This window comes from Micromesistius poutassou, assembly GCF_964030765.1.
Source record: "Micromesistius poutassou genome assembly, chromosome: 5".
NCBI lineage: Eukaryota > Metazoa > Chordata > Actinopteri > Gadiformes > Gadidae > Micromesistius > Micromesistius poutassou.
Window position 1 is genome coordinate 3405143 of NC_140275.1, and position 18869 is coordinate 3424011.

General features: G+C 50.4%; 1 protein-coding gene across 1 annotated transcript; it reads right to left on the reverse strand.

Moving 5' to 3' along the window:
• Positions 1-515: 515 nt before the first annotated feature.
• Positions 516-18833, reverse strand: lnpep (leucyl/cystinyl aminopeptidase). The gene is made up of 22 exons (XM_084468334.1): positions 18662-18833; positions 16918-17012; positions 16193-16395; positions 15660-15771; positions 13975-14232; positions 13171-13361; positions 12597-12735; positions 11786-11920; positions 11455-11575; positions 11096-11247; positions 10781-10894; positions 8668-8799; positions 7347-7478; positions 5666-5826; positions 5333-5421; positions 4978-5161; positions 4253-4409; positions 3023-3201; positions 1855-2016; positions 1588-1728; positions 1310-1391; positions 516-1126 (listed from the first exon to the last, which is right to left on the reverse strand). Exons 1-22 carry the CDS (start codon positions 18687-18689, stop codon positions 995-997), a joined length of 3099 nt encoding a protein of 1032 aa, XP_084324460.1. The 5' UTR covers positions 18690-18833; the 3' UTR covers positions 516-994.
• Between the last annotated feature and the right edge of the window lie 36 nt (positions 18834-18869).

The following is an 18869-nucleotide window of genomic DNA, read 5'->3' on the forward strand; positions in this document are numbered from 1 at the left end:
ATCTAGAACATGGAGCGAGAATATAGAACTGGAACATAGATCTCCACCGACATGATGTGGTTAAAGCTTTCAGTGATCAGCTGAGGTGAGGAGGAGAGAAAGGCGGTGAGGAGAGGAGGAGAGGAGAAGGGAGGAGGAGAGGAGGAGAGGAGAAGAAGAGTGGTGAAGAGAGAAGAAGAGAGGAGGAGAGGAGAAGAGGAGGTGAGGAGGAGGAGAGGAGAAGAGAGGAGGAGAGGAGGAGGAGAGGAGAAGAGATGAGGAGGAGAGGAAGAGAGGAGGAGGAGAGGAGGAGAGGTAATGAGGAGTTGAGGAGTAGTCTCTTGAATCTCTGTGAAGGCGAGGCAGTTCAATGTCCCCACAGGACCCTCTGCCCTGTGGTCCCGTGTGAGGCCCCCCCCCCCACCCCCCCCCAGAGGGACGGCCCCCTGCGGAGGAGGTCCAGGTCTTCAGCATCTGGGTTCAGACGTCCTTCATGTGAGGGGGGGTGGGGTGGGTGGGTGGGGGAGGGGGGGCTGGCAGAGGCCACGCCCCCGGAGCCCCAGACCCCTGGAGGGGGAGCGTCTGGAGAGTCACGAGTGTCTGTCTGTCTGTCTGTCTGTCTGGAGGCTTTGTGGTCGTCATGGACGACCTTTGGGGGGTGGGGGGGGCGGGGGGGTGTAACCATGACAACAGAGGTTTTGGTCGACAGTGCTAAAAGGTGGTGGGGGAGGGAGGGGGGGGGGGGGGGTCACTTCGGGGGACGAGGCCGTAGGAGCCATCCTGAGCGAGAGGACACACACACACACACACACACACACACACACACACACACACACACACACACACACACACACACACACACACACACACACACACACACACACACACACACACACACACACACACACACACACTTTGGCTTCTGTGGTTCCTCGTTATCAAGGAGCTATACTGCCGATGTCTAGAGATGGGGGGGGGCGGGGCCTGCGAGGGCGGGGCCGGGGGGGGGGGGGGGTTAGAGCCAGTGACGCAGGTCCGGCAGGTTGGTGTCCATCCAGCGCTGGTTCAACATGATGGTTTCCAAGGCGACCTGGACGCTGCGCATCTGAGAGCCGCGCTCCTTCAGGGAGCCCAGGAAGTTCCTCACCTGCACACACGCGCACGCACACACACACACACACACACACACACACACACACACACACACACACACAATGCATTGAAAATGAAAGCATAACATGTAAAAGAGTAGCGCTTCTAGAGAGTTCTTCTGACAGAGAGACGAGGCCTGAGGGGACTACTGCCCGTGAGCCCCCGGGGGGGGGCGGACCTGGTCGAGGTGCGTCTGCGTGGAGAACTGGGAGGTGGTGGACTTGACGATGCTCTGGATGGCGAAGGAGCCCACGGGAAACCTAGAGCGACGAGAGAGAGAGAGAGAGAGAACAAGCTTCCTGTCAGAGAGAGAGAGAGAGAGAGAGAGAGAGAGAGAGAGAGAGAGAGAGAGAGAGAGAGAGAGAGAGAGAGAGAGAGAGAGAGAGAGAGAGAGAGAGAGAGAGAGAGAGAGAGAGAGAGAGAGAGAGAGAGAGAGAGAGAGAGAGAGAGACTCACTTCACGATGAGGGCGTCCCAGTTCTGCTGCACAAAGTCCCAGGCGAGCAGGGAGCCGGCGAGGCCCCCGCTGACGGCGCTGATGATCAGCGGCAGCTCCGTGGTCTGGACCATCTCCCCCCGCAGCCCCTCGATCAGGATGCTGCACACACACACACACACACACACACCACAGGGACCTCAGTACCACCCATCTCTCTGATCGCATCTACAGCAGCGGTGCCACACACACACGCACACGCACACACCCACCCCACCCCCCACCCACCGAGCGATGTGCCGCGTGTCGCGGGTGGAGGCCAGGGCCTGCAGGATCTTCCTCTTCTGGGCGTCGTCGCTGGACTGGGCGTAGGTCATCATCAGCTCCGCCCAGCCGTCCTCAGAGCGGGCCGCCACGGAGAACACCACCCTCTGCAGGTCCCCGGGGACCCTGGCAACACACACACACACACACACGCATGGTAACTAATGGGGACCATAGCAACACACACACACACGCATGGTAACTAATGGGGACCATAGCAACACACACACACACACACACGCATGGTAACCAATGGGGACCATAGCAACACACACACACACACATGCATGGTAACCAATGGGGACCCTAGCAACACACGCATGGTAGCCAATGGGGACCCTGGCAACACACAGACACATGGTAACCAATGGGGACCCTAGCAACACACACACACACACACACACACACACACACACACACACACACACACACACACACACACACACACACACACACACACACACACACACACACACACACCAATGGGGACCCTAGCAACACACACATATGCATGGTAACCACCGTGTTTATGGTGACTTTATGCGATCAAACCCAACTTTGATGACAAAAACAACAAAATGTAAGTTTTGGTTGCAATAATAAAAAGTTTGTTGTTGATTGTTCATTTTCCTTTTGTTCAGAGATGTCACAGAGCGATACGGTTTGGACTTGAGGCAGTCTCAGCTTTCATTAAAAAGGAAATTATGGTTTGTGTCGATCGAGTCACGTGAAAAAGATCGCAATGGCTAAAATGCACAATTATTTTTGTTCCGTGGTACTTCTTGTTTGGGGTTGGAATGTCTCTCGTTCAGCCAACAATGGCTATGCCAGAATAAAACTTTAGAATCTAATCTTTCTAGGGGTGTCACATGGCCGCTTAAATACCTTTAAACGTCTTTGCAACTGGGGGGGAGGGGCTTAGCCCGGATACGGGTCCTTTTGGGAGGAAGTGGTTAAACCTGTCTTGGTTCTCTTTATGTTACGTCCCAGCGAGCCTGGTCGTACCATATAGGATTTCAAAATGGGAAACTCAATGTTCGCTTCCGCCACAACTCTAATAACACGTCTGAAGGTTAATATCGACATCAGTAAAATCAGAATGCTCTGATGATGACGACGACGAGAGGCTCACCTGGCGCTGCCGTTGGCGTACTGCCTGTAGAGGTCCGAGGCCTTCTGGAGGCAGTCGGGAACGTCCAGCCTGCAGGCCGTCTGGAGCAGCGCCGACCGCAGCTCCTGTCTGGACACGCTGTGCTCCTCCCCCCAGGTCTGGTTCATCATCAGGGGCCCGAAGCGCTCCAGGATGTAGGACTGTCAGACACAACGTCAGGATGTAGGACTGTCAGACACAACGTCAGGATGTAGGACTGTCAGACACAACGTCAGGATGTAGGACTGTCAGACACAACGTCAGGATGTAGGACTGTCAGACACAACGGCAGGATGTAGGACTGTCAGACACAACGTCAGGATGTAGGACTGTCAGACACAACGTCAGGATGTAGGACTGTCAGACACAACGTCAGGATGTAGGACTGTCAGACACAACGGCAGGATGTAGGACTGTCAGACACAACGTCAGGATGTAGGACTGTCAGACACAACGTCAGGATGTAGGACTGTCAGACACAACGTCAGGATGTAGGACTGTCAGACACAACGTCAGGATGTAGGACTGTCAGACACAACGTCAGGATGTAGGACTGTCAGACACAACGTCAGGATGTAGGACTGTCAGACACAACGTCAGGATGTAGGACTGTCAGACACAACGGCAGGATGTAGGACTGTCAGACACAACGTCAGGATGTAGGACTGTCAGACACAACGTCAGGATGTAGGACTGTCAGACACAACGTCAGGATGTAGGACTGTCAGACACAACGTCAGGATGTAGGACTGTCAGACACAACGTCAGGATGTAGGACTGTCAGACACAACGTCAGGATGTAGGACTGTCAGACACAACGTCAGGATGTAGGACTGTCAGACACAACGTCAGGATGTAGGACTGTCAGACACAACGTCAGGATGTAGGACTGTCAGACACAACATCCAATAAGACTGTCAAACCCAACCTCCCACAGGGTGAAGGACCTTCAAACAGAACCCCGTTGGGTTTGTTGCTCATCAAGTTCTGACACTTTACCGTTTCAGGATATGATATTCATCAGGAAAATACGCAGTAAGCTCTAAATATTGATGCATGTTCAAAGTTATTTACACTGAGGGTCGTCTACGTGCTGTGTTTAAACTGTTGAAGGACCATTTCCTCGTGCGTGCGTGCGTGCGTGGTTGCGTGCATGCGTGGTTGCGTGCGTGCGTGGTTGCGTTCGTGCGTGTGTTGCGCGCGTGCCGGTACCTTGAGGTGGGCCGCCAGGTCCAGCTCGTAGCGCTGCTCCAGCAGCAGGTGCAGCGTGTTGAGCTGGGACAGCACCTCGCTCACCGGCGCCGTCTCCGTCTCGTTCACCGCGTACTTCAGCAGGTTGAGAACCTGCCGGAAGGACACGCGTCCCAGCCTGGTGATCGCCACCACAGGGAGCTTTACTACACACGTTCCATTCCATTCGTTCCCATCTCGATTCCCATTCCTGCACTTGAGTACCGGCCGACACCGCGTGTATACCGATGCTGCATCTAGCATCGTCACTACCAACAGCACTTGTTCTTATTGAAGGGTTCTCTTACGATGACGGCAATGTATAGTCGCTCCACTTACTGTCCGCTAATTATTTTTTGAGAACTAGATCATTCACATTTATAATCTATAATGATACAGTTGTATTCTGGTGGTTAAGCGTGAGCGTCCATGTTTTTCCCGACTTGGTAGCTTGAATGCACGTTCGAGCTACGATCGAGCTTCCTGAATGAATAAAGGTCAAGTTCAAACTTTTGCGACATGTCCTCGCAGTGAGGAAGAGGACATCCCATATGAAAGAAAACAACACGACGTCAAAATTCCCTTTTCCTGTCGAGAGCTGTTGGTGAGGAAAGGTGATGGACCAGTGTGACTGAGTGAGTGAGTGAGTGAGTGAGTGTGTGAGTGTGACTGCGTCCGTGTGTGTGACTGCGTCCGCGTGTGCGTACCTGGACAGAGCGAACATGTTGTGTACGAGGGAGGCGCGGTCCTCGCTGGGCAGCGCGGTGCAGTCTGCGGTCAGGGCCTCGATGAGAGCCGCCCAGCCCTCCGTACCGTAGTCCACCATGTAGAACCCGCTGCTCTGGAAGTTCAGCTTCAGCCACCGCACACTCTCAGACAGCTGCAGGGTGGCTGCGCCCACGCACACGCACACACACACACACACACACACACACACACACACACACACACACACACACACACACACACTATTCAACAGGCTGAATCTCATCAATGTTCAAATCTAGTGACCTAGCCAAGGAATCAGTGTTAAAAAGACACAATATTAAAGGTGGGGCTCACCGGTGCGGTTCTCCAGGGTGAACACCTGGATGCAGTCCGGGGTCCGGCTGCAGCCGTCCATCACGTAGGTCACAGGGATGTGCCAGCGGCTGGAGGGAGGAGCAGGCTCAGGTTAACATGCACCGGGACCCGGACCCGTCTGACTAGGGTGTTTGACTGTTTGACTGTGTGTGTCTGTGTCTCCGTCTGTGTCTCTGTCTGTGGCTCTGTCTGTGGCTCTGTCTGTGGCTCTGTCTGTGGCTCTGTCTGTGAGTGTGTGAGTGTGTTTGACTGCGAGTGCGTGTGTGTGATTGTGCGTGTTTGACCGTGCGTGTGTGTGTGTGCGCTACTCACCTGGGCGCGCGCTTCGTCTCGTCGGTGCTGAGCAGGAAGGGCTCCTGGGTGAGGGTCACCTGATCTCCCTTCCGGCTGACGGTGACCAATGGGAAGCCTTTCTGCTGGGTCCAGGTGTTCATCATGCCGGAGATGTTGGGGTGCTGCTGGGTGACCTCCGCCTGGAGGGGAGAGAAGCTCACGCTCAGCTCAACGCTCTTCATCCCCCCAGGAGACACAACTCACACTGCCCAACGTGGAAGATATGGACAGGAATTAAATAAAAGACATCCGGGGCTCCCCTCACAGCAGGGAACCCAGGGAGAGGCAGGGAACCCAGGGAGAGGCAGGGAGAGGCAGGGAACCTAGGGGTCATGTCCCTGAACTCCTGTCTTCAGTCTATGATGTTCCAAGTCATGCATCAAAGCTTGATAAAGAGAAAGTTATTTACTACGATAAAATCGTGTTCTGAATCAGCTGCATTTGCTGATCAGAGATTAAGCAGGATGGACTGAGAGTGGCAGTGATATGGTTCGGACCTACCTACCTACCTTCCTACCTATAAAAATAAAATGAAAGTTTTATAAACGTAGCCCTTTCCTCATGTCAAAGTCAAAGTAGAAGGTCATTATCCGAATAAGAGCCAATATTACTGTAACTCCTGCTCTCTGCTCCACTCCCTCCCTACTACCCTATAATGGCCCCTGCTCACAGTAAATCAGTTATTGACCTTGCGACGTACAGATCTACATCTGCTTCAATGAGCCGTGACAGGAGGACCTCTGTTTCACAGCTCTACTTCATCAGCGTGTATTTAGACCAGAGGTTCTCTCATTTGTTCACCCTGGGCCAGTTTCAATTCTGAAAGCTAGACGATAGAAAATCGAGAGAATGGACAAGTTGTTGAAATGAAAATCTGAAAACAAGGAGAAAGGAGAATCTGTGAAAAAGAAAGCACGTCCAGAAACTCCAAAATGTCATCAGTTTGAGGAAGAATATATTTTTATTAGGGCTGTCGAAATTAGCGTGTTAATATTATTTTAACACGATTAATAAAAATTTACGCAACGCACGTTATTTTATTTATTTTTTATTTTTTGGGGGGATTTGAAAGGTTTTTCCCACAGAATGTCAACATTCATATCAGAAATCATTTTTGTTTTTAGTTTGATTTACTTTACATTTAATTACACTTGCAGTAAGTGACAGACCGTTTCCGATTCCCAAATCTGTGGTGTTCCGTAAGTTTCATATTCAACCCACACTGAGTGAGTCAATAAAACTCCCTCAAGATCACTTGGTCTAGTTTTTGCTTAGTAAGTACATTTGGTATGAATGATAATGTGTCATTCCATTTTATAATCTCATTTAACTTAAATTGGAGTGGATTTAAAATATAATTTTAAGTGCGATTAATCGCGTGTTAACTCACCAATACTATGCGATTAAAAAAAATCTTTTGACAGTCCTCATTTTCATGGGATTCACCTCTACATGAGGTGAATCCCATAAAAGGTGAGAAGGTGGCTTCAGTCGACTCGTGTAAAAACACTGGACCCGGACGTTGCCAGTATCTCCGTGAGTCCCATGATTACCCTCATGATGGCTCCATCAAAGGTGGCAACGGAGTGTTCTGACAGACCGGTGTCAGGACGCCCTCTAACCAGGTCACACGCACGCACGCGGCCATGCATGAACGCACCTGTGCAATGCTGTTCCACAGGTCGTCTGTGACGGTGTTGGAGCCGCTGAACTTCTTGAGGTAGCCCACGATGCCCTTCCTGAAGAGGTCCCCGGGCAGGGAGGCGTTGAGCATCAGCAGGATGGAGGCCCCCTGCAGCAGGAGGAGACCACAGCTGAACACAGGTCCAGACCCAGAGCCAGCTCCTCTCCTCTGACCCGTGACAGGAGGAGCCAGCTCCTCTCCTCTGACCTGTGACAGGAGGAGCCAGCTCCTCTCCTCTGACCCGTGACAGGAGGAGCCAGCTCCTCTCCTCTGACCCGTGACATGAGGAGCCAGCTCCTCTCCTCTGACTTGTGACATAAGGAGCCAGCTCCTCTCCTCTGACCTGTGACAGGAGGAGCCAGCTCCACTCCTCTCCTCTGACCTGTGACAGGAGGAGCCAGCTCCACTCCTCTCCTCTGACCTGTGACAGGAGGAGCCAGCTCCACTCCTCTCCTCTGACCCGTGACATGAGGAGCAGGAATGTCAACAGGCTGGAGGCAGAACCTGCCTCACATGTTCACCGTGCACCTGCACGGGTCTGAATACCGACATAACAGTGTGTCTGACTGGGAGTGTTTGTGTGTGAACATGACTGGGAGTGTCTTTGTGAACTTGACTGTGTCAGTGTGAGTGTGGGTGTGACTGTGCCTGTGACTGTGTGAGTGTGTTTGTTTATGAACGCGTGAGTGTGTGTGTGTGTGTGTGTGTGTGTGTGTGTGTGTGTGTGTGTGTGTGTGTGTGTGTGTGTGTGTGTGTGTGTGTGTGTGTGTGTGTGTGTGTGTGTGTGTGTTGACCGTGTGAGTGTGAGGGCGGGCCCGCAGCAGACAATAAAATAAAAGAGCGATCTGGAAAAGTATGAATAAAATGCACGACAAATGAATAAGAAATCAAGTCAACATAAAATGTTGCTCTGCAGTAGGGCCTTCCATGGGTGCAGACCAGGTCACCTGACCATCACCTCATCACCAGACCTCTGTACGGTGGTCACCTTTTTACATTTACATACATATACTGCTGCACAGTAAGGACGTTCATAGAACCAAGTGCCAAGCACTAACAATCGCTAGGTTAATTCCCCAATTCCCCGTATACAACAAAGATAGCTCATATAACATGCTACACAATGCCAAGTACTATTTTTAGGTGCCAGGACGTACAACATACAATAAGTGTGTACATTAAGTGCCAGGACGTACAACATACAATAAGTGTGTACATTAAGTGCCAGGACGTACAACAGACAATAAGTGCGTAGGAGGGGTAAGGGGGGGATACTAATCAGAGTCTTCTTCCATACCTTCTCGTAGGAGACCGAGTCAAACATCTCGGCCACCTGCTCCGGCGTGTCCGCCCTCGCTGAGACGGCGTGGGACGAGTTCAGCGCGTCTTTGTCCAGAGCTCTGAAGCGCACGGCCAGGAACTGGTTCCCCTGCAGACAGACCAAGGGGGTCATGTGATCAGCTCACAGAGCCCAGGGGGGGGGGGGGTCATGTGATCAGCTCAAAGCACGCATCGATTTGTCTGCTGCAGCTCTCAGTCTCCAATCGACCTCGTCTGTTTTCTCATTGGCCAAGCTCAGACGTACATTTACATATATGGTCATATGTCATAGGTCATAGGTAATATGTGACGCGCCATGGCTAAACCAGCAGCAAGACGGCTGGGACGAATTCACGTAAAACAAGGAAGAAGCGTTTTCTTTTTCAAAATGAGTGATTTTCGTTTTTTTGCAGAATGTGCAAGTTGAGATCATGAAGAAGCCACTCCATGTTTCAGATAACAGTATCAGTTGCCTTAAAAGTATACATTTTGTATTTGAAATTGGGTGTCATTTCGGGAAATGCTTTGTTGGGGCGTGTGCGGCGATACAGTTCATTTCCATACTGGCTACCTTTGGCCATTCACGTGCTTGTGTTCTTTTTTCGGCCAATCAGCTGCTCGTTAGAAGCGAACCACATGGCTACTTATTCAGCGCCTGCATAAGTAACTGCTACTTCTGGAAGCAGCATGTGATTTCATCATTGAATGAAGATGGACCAGGCAAAATGCATTGCAGAAGAGCTAAATCGTGGCTGTTACAGCGCAAATCTATGGCAGTACTTCTTCAACAAGCTGCTTCTGGTTATGCCGACGTCAATCTCACTTCTGATTCTGAAGATGAGTGCACTGACGATGAAAGCGACTGTGTTACACTGGAGAACATCCCTGATCTACAGCTGACCTTAGCCGAAGATGAAGACGAGGAAGAATCTCTCAGCCTCGCAGCAGAGGAGCTGGAGCGTGAAGATATCAGACGCTATATCTATGGTAACATTTGAAGGGGATAAAGACAGCGAAATGGAGAAAATCCGTAACTTTGACTGCAAATGCTACAGAAGAAGAAAGGAGAACTCTCTCCTTGGGACAAATTTGTGTAGCGACAAACTTTCTCCAGAGAAAAGCGCCCCCCAGACCACTTATTTCATCAGAGGCAATGAAGTCTGCAGGAATACTTTTCAGTTTCTAATGGGGTGAGTTTCCAACATCCAAGTTATCTACTTTGCGTTATGTGTTCATTCAAAGTCAGAGGGATTGCAAACTGTTATGTTTTTTTTTTCATGTTTATACCTTAGCCTACATTGTTATTAGCTAGCTCAGTACTGTTGTTTTAAAATGATATGCAACTACATGATAACTGCTTTTGATAACCATTGTTCAAACCACTACAATACTTTCTGCCCTGCAGGCTAAGAGATACCAGATGTCACTGAGTGACATCTGTAGGGGGTAGGGCTTATCTAAATGAGATACAAATGAGCACCATTGTGTTTCCTACCTCTCAGGTGAGGTGAGGTGAGAATTGCAAATCTATTAGGCCAGCCTTCTCACTGAATGGTTTTCAGAGGGACATACATTCAAATGGCCAACTTCTTCAAATATTATCATATTAAATAACTCAAAATGCCTCTGGGGAGACTTGTTGCTGGTTTTACCACGGCTGGTCACATATAGGTCAGTTCTAAATAGGACCATGTTTTTGGTGTTACTTCGGTGTGGTTTGATACCGTTTCTCTGATGGCACGTTTGTCATATTGGTTTACTTACATCGTATAAGATATGCATTATTTGTTCAATTGCAAAACCTTAATAAGTATAATATTAATAATAATGGTACATTTGATTTGCATAGTGCCTTCCAGTAACCTCCAGTGGTCAGGAGAAACCAAAACATGAATAGGAAGCAAAAGAGGTCCATGGAAACCCTGATGACCTTAGCATCAGGTTCACATGAGATGATCTGATCAGACAGTGTGGAGACAGCCCAGTACACATTCTAGGTCAGGGGGTCAGAGGGTCAGGGGGTCAGAGGGTCAGAGGGTCAGGGGGTCAGGGGGTCAGGGGGTCAGGGAGTATCAGGTGCAGTGACTCACGATGTCCAGCAGGGGGTACTCGTGCTGCAGAGACATGTACTGCATGTAGGTAGCGAAGCCCTCGTTCAGCCACAGGTCGTCCCACCAGCTCATCGTCACCAGGTTACCGAACCACTGGGGGGGGGGGGGAGGGGTGGGTTACCAGTAGGAGAACATATACCAGTTAAACCAGTACCAGGAGGACATACACCAGTTACAGACAGAGAGGAGCAGGTTTAACCAGTACCAGGAGAGCCAGCTCCTGGGGGACTAGGAGGTGACTAGGAGGTGGCTCCTGGGAGCCGGCTCCTGGCCCACTAGGAGCTCTAGTCCTACCTGGTGAGCCAGCTCGTGGGCGACCACGGAGGCGATGAGCTGCTTCTGCAGGGGGGAGGACTGGTTGTTGACCAGCAGGGTGGTCTCCCTGAAGGTGATCAGACCCCAGTTCTCCATCGCCCCCGCCAGGAAGTCTGGGATGGCCACCAGGTCTGAGAGAGGGGAAGAGAGGGGGAGAGAGGGGGAGACACGGCGAGAGCTTGAGCATGTGTGTGAGCGTGCCCGTTGGTGTGTGTGTGTTTTTGAGAGTGGCTGTGTGTGTGAGCGTGCCTGTTGGTGTGTGTACATTTGTGTGTTTGTGTGTATGAGAGACTTTGATCATGTGAGTGTGTGTGTGTGTGTGTGTGAGTGTAACACACCCAGTTTCCTGAGGGGGTAGGCGATGTCAAAGTAAGAGTTGTAGAACTGCAGTAGTTTGCAGGCCGTGTCCAGGGCGTGGATCGTCTGTTCCTTCTTCTCCGGCATGGAGTACACAGACACCTGTGTATCACACACACACACACACACACACACACACACACACACACACACACACACACACACACACACACACACACACACACACACACACACACACACACAGGTGAGACTACCATGATGGTGCACGAGGCTAAAAGAGGACCATAACATGTCTCATGTCCCTAACATCCTACGGAGACTGATCTTACTTCCGGCCCAGAGGAGACGTACCAGCGTGTCGGAGACGTTCCTGCTGACGCTGTCGAAGGTGGCCACCACGAAGGCCACCAGGTAGGTGCTCATGTTCACGCTGCTCTTCTCAAACTCGTCCAGCAGACGGTCTCCGGGAAGCTTGGTGGTCTTGGCCTACAGGGGGAGGAGCGTGGGAGAGGGGCCGGTCGAGGTTCAGGCTGACAGAACGCCACGGTAGTGCGATTCCCCGCCTCCTCCTAGCCGAGCGTCGAGGTGTCCCTGAGCGAGACACCTGGCTGTCGCCTTGTGTGGCTGACACCGCCGTCCGTGTGTGAATGTGTGCATGAATGGGTGAATGTTAGGCAATATTAAAAAGCACTTTGAGGGGCTGATGGTTGGAAAAGCGCTGTATGAATGCAGTCCATTTACCATTTTTACATAGTCTAGTCTGTGACGTGAAAGATGGGTAAATTCTCCCCAATTGAAATGGATGCACGCTGTATTTCCAGTTGTTGGCAACCGATTATCGGATGCACAGTCCTATGCTCTTCATGGCAAATCAATAAACGTGGAAACAGCTATGTGAGTTTCTGGATGCACATGTGCATTAATTAGGGGTTGGACAGTAGATCAATACTGCCCCCTTGTGTTAAGTAAATGCAGTTACCGATGCAAAGATCCACAGGGTGAAGAAGAGGTACGAACACCAACAAACAAACCCAGTCAGTAGCTTTAAACAAACTTAAACCAATACTATTATTATGAAAGCACATGCATGTGACAACCTACTAACTCTTAACTAGCTTTGGATGAGGCGTCTTCTGAATGGCTACATGAGAGTAAACGCTACCTTGGGCATGTTGGACAGAGCGACGTAGCCCTCCTTGCGACTGATCCTGACCAGGAAGGTGGCCTTGAAGGCGGGCTCGTCGAAGCAAGGGAAGGCCTTTCTGGCGGCCAGCGGCTCGAACTGGGTGGCAGCTAGGACCCTGGGGAACACACCTTTAATAAGGGACGTCCATTGACGGAAATAGCAGCACTGGATCCGATTCATTCAAATTTACGCCATACAAACAAATCACTCATAGAAAGGGTATTTCTCATTAAAGACCATGCTGTAACTGCTGTGCACCACTTCTATATCAACTAGCTCGTAGCTTCAAATCACCTGGACACATCTGGGGTCAATGCTGATCGATTGATTGATTTCAAATATGTTATCGATAAACTCTCATGCTATAGTTTTTACATTTACATTTAGCAGAAACTTTTATCCAAAGAGACTTACAGTGAGTACATTTGTCAGAAGAAAGAGAAACAACAATATATCGCAGTGAGTACAGTAAGGATGTTCATAGAAACTAACAAACACTAGGTTAACTCATTCCCCGTTTACAACAGGGATATCCCGGTCATCCAGTCACCTCTTCTTCCCATCCTTGTCGGTGTAGGAGCTGTTGTAGAAGCCCTCGTAGGTGTTGGACAGGCTGGCCTGGTAGTCCAGTGTCAGCACACAGCCCTGGCCCTGCTTCAGCTCCTCTGGGAACCTGATGGCTACCTGCTGCTGGGGCTTATACTCCAACAGGGTCACCTCCCCGGCCTTGCCGTCGCCCAGCTACAGCGGGGGAACGGAGGCACACGCACATCAGAACCAGACCGCCAGCGTGCAACACAGCCAGTCACAACAATAGTGAAGTGACACAGAGGATTAAATTCAACATTATTTTTATAGCCCTTAATCACAGGTGGTGAGTCTCAAAAAGGCTTTGGTCATTTATCTATGACACCCCCTGACCCCTGCCTCTAGCCCCGCAGAGGGAAAGAAAAAACGTCCTTAATTAGCAAGGAAGAAATCTTGAGAAGGAAAGCCTGATTACCGCCCCAACTCAGAAACGTCGATTCATTCCCCCATTTCAAATCACAACTCAAAACACATCTGTTTAAAACTGCCTATTTCATCTGATGCCAATTACTATTGTTTTTTCTTTTTTCTTTATCTTATTGTTGTTTCTTTTTAATTACTTTTGCGCAGTGTCCTTGAGTGCCGAGAAAGGCGCCTTCAAATTAAATGTATTATTATTATTATTATTATTATTATTATTATTATATCTTTGGTGGATTATCTCCCTTGCAGCGTTTGCTTTGGACCCTTCAGTGGGCCAGGTGGATGCAGACCGTCTGGGGGGGTGGGGGAGGTGGGGGAGGTGGGGGGGGGGGGGGGGTCTCACCTGGAAGGTTGCCTTGGTGATGTGGAGGTCGGCGGCGTGCAGCACGATGCGCTTGGTGGCGTGCAGCACGGTCATGCTGATGACGGTGCGGCCCGTGAAGGTCATGGTGTCGAGGTCGGGGTTCACGGTGAGGTCGTAGTGGACGGGCCGCACGCTGGCCGGGAGGCGGAGCTCGGCCCAGGGGAAGGGCTCCCCCGAGGTGGAGTTCGGGTAGACGGGCTCCATGGGGGTGGTGGAGTTGTCCTTGTGACACCCCGCCTGTAGGAGTCAGGGAGTGATGTGAGGTGAGGTGGAGTGCATTCATAGAGCACCTTTCCAGAGCTTAACAAAGTTCAAACGGTCAATACAACAGAGAAAGTACAAAAAAGCTTCACAGCACACGTTAAAACAACACAACATACAACGCAACAACAGTTCAAGCATTCCAGAACACCAGCCAATAGCACTCGAATCAGAATGCATCATGGGTTTTTTTGTTGCTGAAAATTTTGTGATGAATCCTAACTCCTACCTCAACGTAAATACATCAAAACCTAAACTAATGAACACGTGTCGCATGAGGACCTGAGGACCTAATGGAGCTATCGGTGCAGGGGGGGGGGGGGGGCATGCAGAGCTTCACAGAAGGTGAGGTGGACAAGATTAACCGTCACTGATGACGGTACAGCAAATCAGAGGAATAAAAAATGATACAAATGTAAACAAAAAAACATATGCAGCAAACATGAACATTTACACAATCAGAAGTAGAAATGAAGATGCAAAAACAAAATCAGTTTGCGTATGTGCAGTGTTTCCCATACATAGACCAATGTGTGGCGCAGCGCCACAGATTCAACAACGAGCGCCACAAATTGATTCCGCTTTTTAAATTATTTTTTATTTTAACACGATTTTTAAGTATAAATATCTCACGCACACGCAACAAATGTCATGCCCAAAAAAGAAAAATACCCGTTAGATCTCTCGTTGCTTCGGACGAGCGCTAAATTGCTGCGGCCGTCACCCCTCCCCCCCCCACCCACCCCCCCCCCATCAACAACTCCGCCAGCCCGTAATCCCGTACCAACCCCCCCCGTCAACAATCCCGTCCGCCCGCAACCCAACCCCCCACCCCCCCTCCCCGTCAACAACCCGCGGTTATAAACAGGGGTGCACATAACTGGTACGGCGCTTTTGCATAACTCACCGTCAGGTCATCAAAACAAAACTACACGTGTATCTTGTACTACTTCTGCATTTCCCCACCTGCGCAAAAAAAGGCAAACAGAGCCGGAGCGCTGTGTGCGCTGTGCACCGCGCACCGCGTGCACACTGGAGAACTACACAAAATCAGCTGATCGCAACGTCCGTTACTGTGAGACATCCTATCGCTCCGTGGCAGTGATAATGACTCCGTAGCGTCATTATCAAAACGACGCTACGTGTGGAGTGCGTACCGAACACCATCTCCAGATATTCAAATGAGTAACTCACTTACAAAGTTATGTGCACCCCTGGTTATAATGTAAGCATTATAAGATTCTACAGAGTCTCACTCCGGCCAAAAACCAAAAGTTGCCAACCCTGCAGGGGGGCACCACACATTGCTACCCTTTTCTGTGGAAAACACTGATGTGACTCAATAAGAGAGATGACCGTAGCTCCAGACAGAAGAAGGTGGACCAGAGTTGAGGTCCTCTTACCCTGGTGAAGGTACAGCCAGGCAGGAAGTACAGGACCATGCTCATAGACGCCACGATGACCAGGAACAGCACACACACCACCGTGGTCCGCGTGGACGGCCGCGAGCACGAGCTGGGGGGCGACAAGACCCTGAGATCAGACCCCACACTCTTCCTGACGAACGGTCAACAGGGCAGCCATCACATTGGCTGCCAATGTGATGCCCTTGCCCTTATAGAAAGTGGGTTTTAAAAATATATGATACATTTAAAACCAGCACTTAGGGGCTTGAGTATTTGTGTTGGTTCAACATAACGGTTGTGATAATCAACTACCAAACGAGACGCACAAGTCTAACAAAGCTAATAATTAAGCCAGAGAGATTAATATTCAGTAGCTAATCTTTCTGTTAATGATCCAAAATGCATTCAATCATTTCTATCATTGACGGACTGAAACCCTCCTGTCTAAACGGCTGTTAAGAAAAAAAACGATCTAAACGGTTTCTGCCCAAAGCTCACATCCCCACCACAACGTTGACCAATCCCCTCACCTGGGCGGGGCCTGTCGTGTGTAGGGGGAGGAGCTAGCGCGGTGGGCAGAGCTGCGGTTCATGAAGGACATGCCCAGCAGCCGCGCTGACGACTCGCTGTCCTCCTCGTCGTCGTCCATATCGTTCTCACCCAGGCCGCGGACCAGCAGGCGGGAGCTACGGGGTTCATAGACCACCTCGTCTGGGTCCAGGGCGGGGAACGCCTGGGGGGGGACGGAGGGAGGGGTCAACACAAGACAGGCAGCTCCATGGGGAGACCCTATGAAGGAGCCTGGGACAGAAGCTAAATGGTAAATGGACTGAATTCATACAGAGCTTTTCTACCCACTGGCCGCTGAAAGCGCTTTACAATATCGCCTAACATTCACTCATTCACACACCGACGGAGGAGTCGGCCATGCAAGGCGACAGCCAGCTCGTCAGCAGCAGTTAGGGTGAGGTGTCTTGCACGACACTCAGTCGACACTCAGTCAAGTGGAGCCGGGGATCGAACCAGCAACCTTTCGGCTACCAGCCAACCCGCTGTACCTCCTGAGCCACATGCCGCCCAGCCGACAGATGGCCGTGCTAACACAAGACTGCCTACTCCGTGGGGAGAGAATTGCTACCCTATGAAATATCCTTTCGACATAGAGACGCCGGATTGAGTTCCCTGTGAACCGAGCCCGGCTGCAGATGTGCATCCGGAGATCACGGCCTCTAAAGACCCGGGAACGCCTGGTTACCGGGAACGCCGCAGAGTCCTTGGCCAGGTCCACCACATCCGGTTCCTCCTCAAACATGCTGTTCTCGATCATGTTCCGCGGCAGGTTGGCGTGCTCTGATGGAAGTGAAAGTAAAGAACACAAGGACACAGTGAGGACAGCATGGCCGGGGAATGGACCTGACTGGGAGACCACCAGTAGCTGTACTGGTGGTTTGCCTCATGAGTAGTTGCGCTTGGAATTTGGGCGAGTGAAAAGAATAACGCAAAAACGAGACAAGTAGGAATCTTTGGTGACCCGAGTCGGCACAAAGACCGTTTAACAAAGCAGTGATTGGGTCATTTCCTGCTGGGAAATGTTGCGCTTCACTTCCTGGTTCACCGTGCTGCAGATGCTTTACTTTATTGTACAAAATAAAAAGATGTCAGAGTAATGAAATCATGGGTTGGTAGTTCTACTGGATACCAAGAAACTCTTACAAGAAGAACACTGTTATCAGTGTGTGTGTGTGTGTGTGTGTGTGTGTGTGTGTGTGTGTGTGTGTGTGTGTGTGTGTGTGTGTGTCTTTTGTACACTGATGGTGGGCCCTCCCTCAGCAGAACAATCCTCTTACTGTCCTTCAAACAGAGAAACATCCAACTTCCCAATTCACAAATACCTAAAGAAGTGAAACAGCAGCGTGTGCAGGTTTCACTGCGCCCTCCGCCCACACCGGAGCTCTGTGGACAGAGCCCTTCCAGTCTTAAATTACAGGTTTAAATGCAAACAACAGGGTGGTAATTAATCCACATTACAAAGCTGCAGCATTGGTAATTTAATTATTTTGACAGCGGGCAAAGCCGCGAGATATTGTCAAGACTGTGTCAGCAGCACGGCTGTTTCCATCTCCCCCTTCCCTCAAATCAAATAAATAGCCTAGCGACCGTGACACTTCACCAAACCTGATGGGCAAGGTGCTGATAAGCCTTTAATGAACAAAGGAAGCAGGCTCATTTCCGTCCATATTTTTCTGTTCACACGAAGAGCCACCAACACGGTGTTGGTAGTGTACGACCACAAAGGGGAAACAATGAACTGATTACACATACGCACATTAAACACAACAGTGACTCAAGCTTGTATGAACCGCCTCTATATTTATAACCACTCATCTCTCATCAGGTCTGCAGCAGTGTAATGGGGAAGTCACAGGCCTGCTTGTGTGACCGAATCACTGCACACAGGTTACAGTACTGAGGCTGCTACTGAATCCTTATCAGCCGCAGACCAATAAAGTACAATCTAAAACACACACAGAGACACACAGGCATAGCAAAGCAGGCATGGAAACCAGAACAACACAGCAGGACTGTTTCATTTAAATTCAACTGGAATGAGTGTAACACAACAGTAACACAATAGTAATACACTAGTACAGTTCAGAACATTAGACCATCAGATCTGTTGCTTATTCCTAGTAAGGTTGCATGGATAAGTTATTAAAACTGTGTGGTGTTCAATTTCTTACATTGTAGACAACAACAACAACACACACACACACACACACACACACACACACACACACACACACACACAGTGCACACACACACTTTTATTTCAGCTATTCTACAGATAGCTGATATAAAAGTGACACAAAGTCAATGGGAAAGCCCCACAGAGCATAGCTACTCGAAGCTAACTCCAGCTTGCCTGGGGCTAGGAGTTGTTGTTAGCCGCTAGTTAGCCGCTAGTTAGCCGCTGGAGCGCAGGACCCCCCGCTGCTTACCCGACAAGTTACTGTCAAACGGATCCATGACGGACAGCGGGACAGCGACCCGGGAACCCCCACGGGCTGGACCGGAGGCGACGTGTGTCTTTAGGGTAGCCCTGACTTCAGATCACCTGTTAGTCCTCCGTGGGAACAGATGAAGACACAGGGAACGCCAGCTTCCTCTGCTGTTGACAGTTCTTCCACGCAGCTGCTCTGTCGTCCT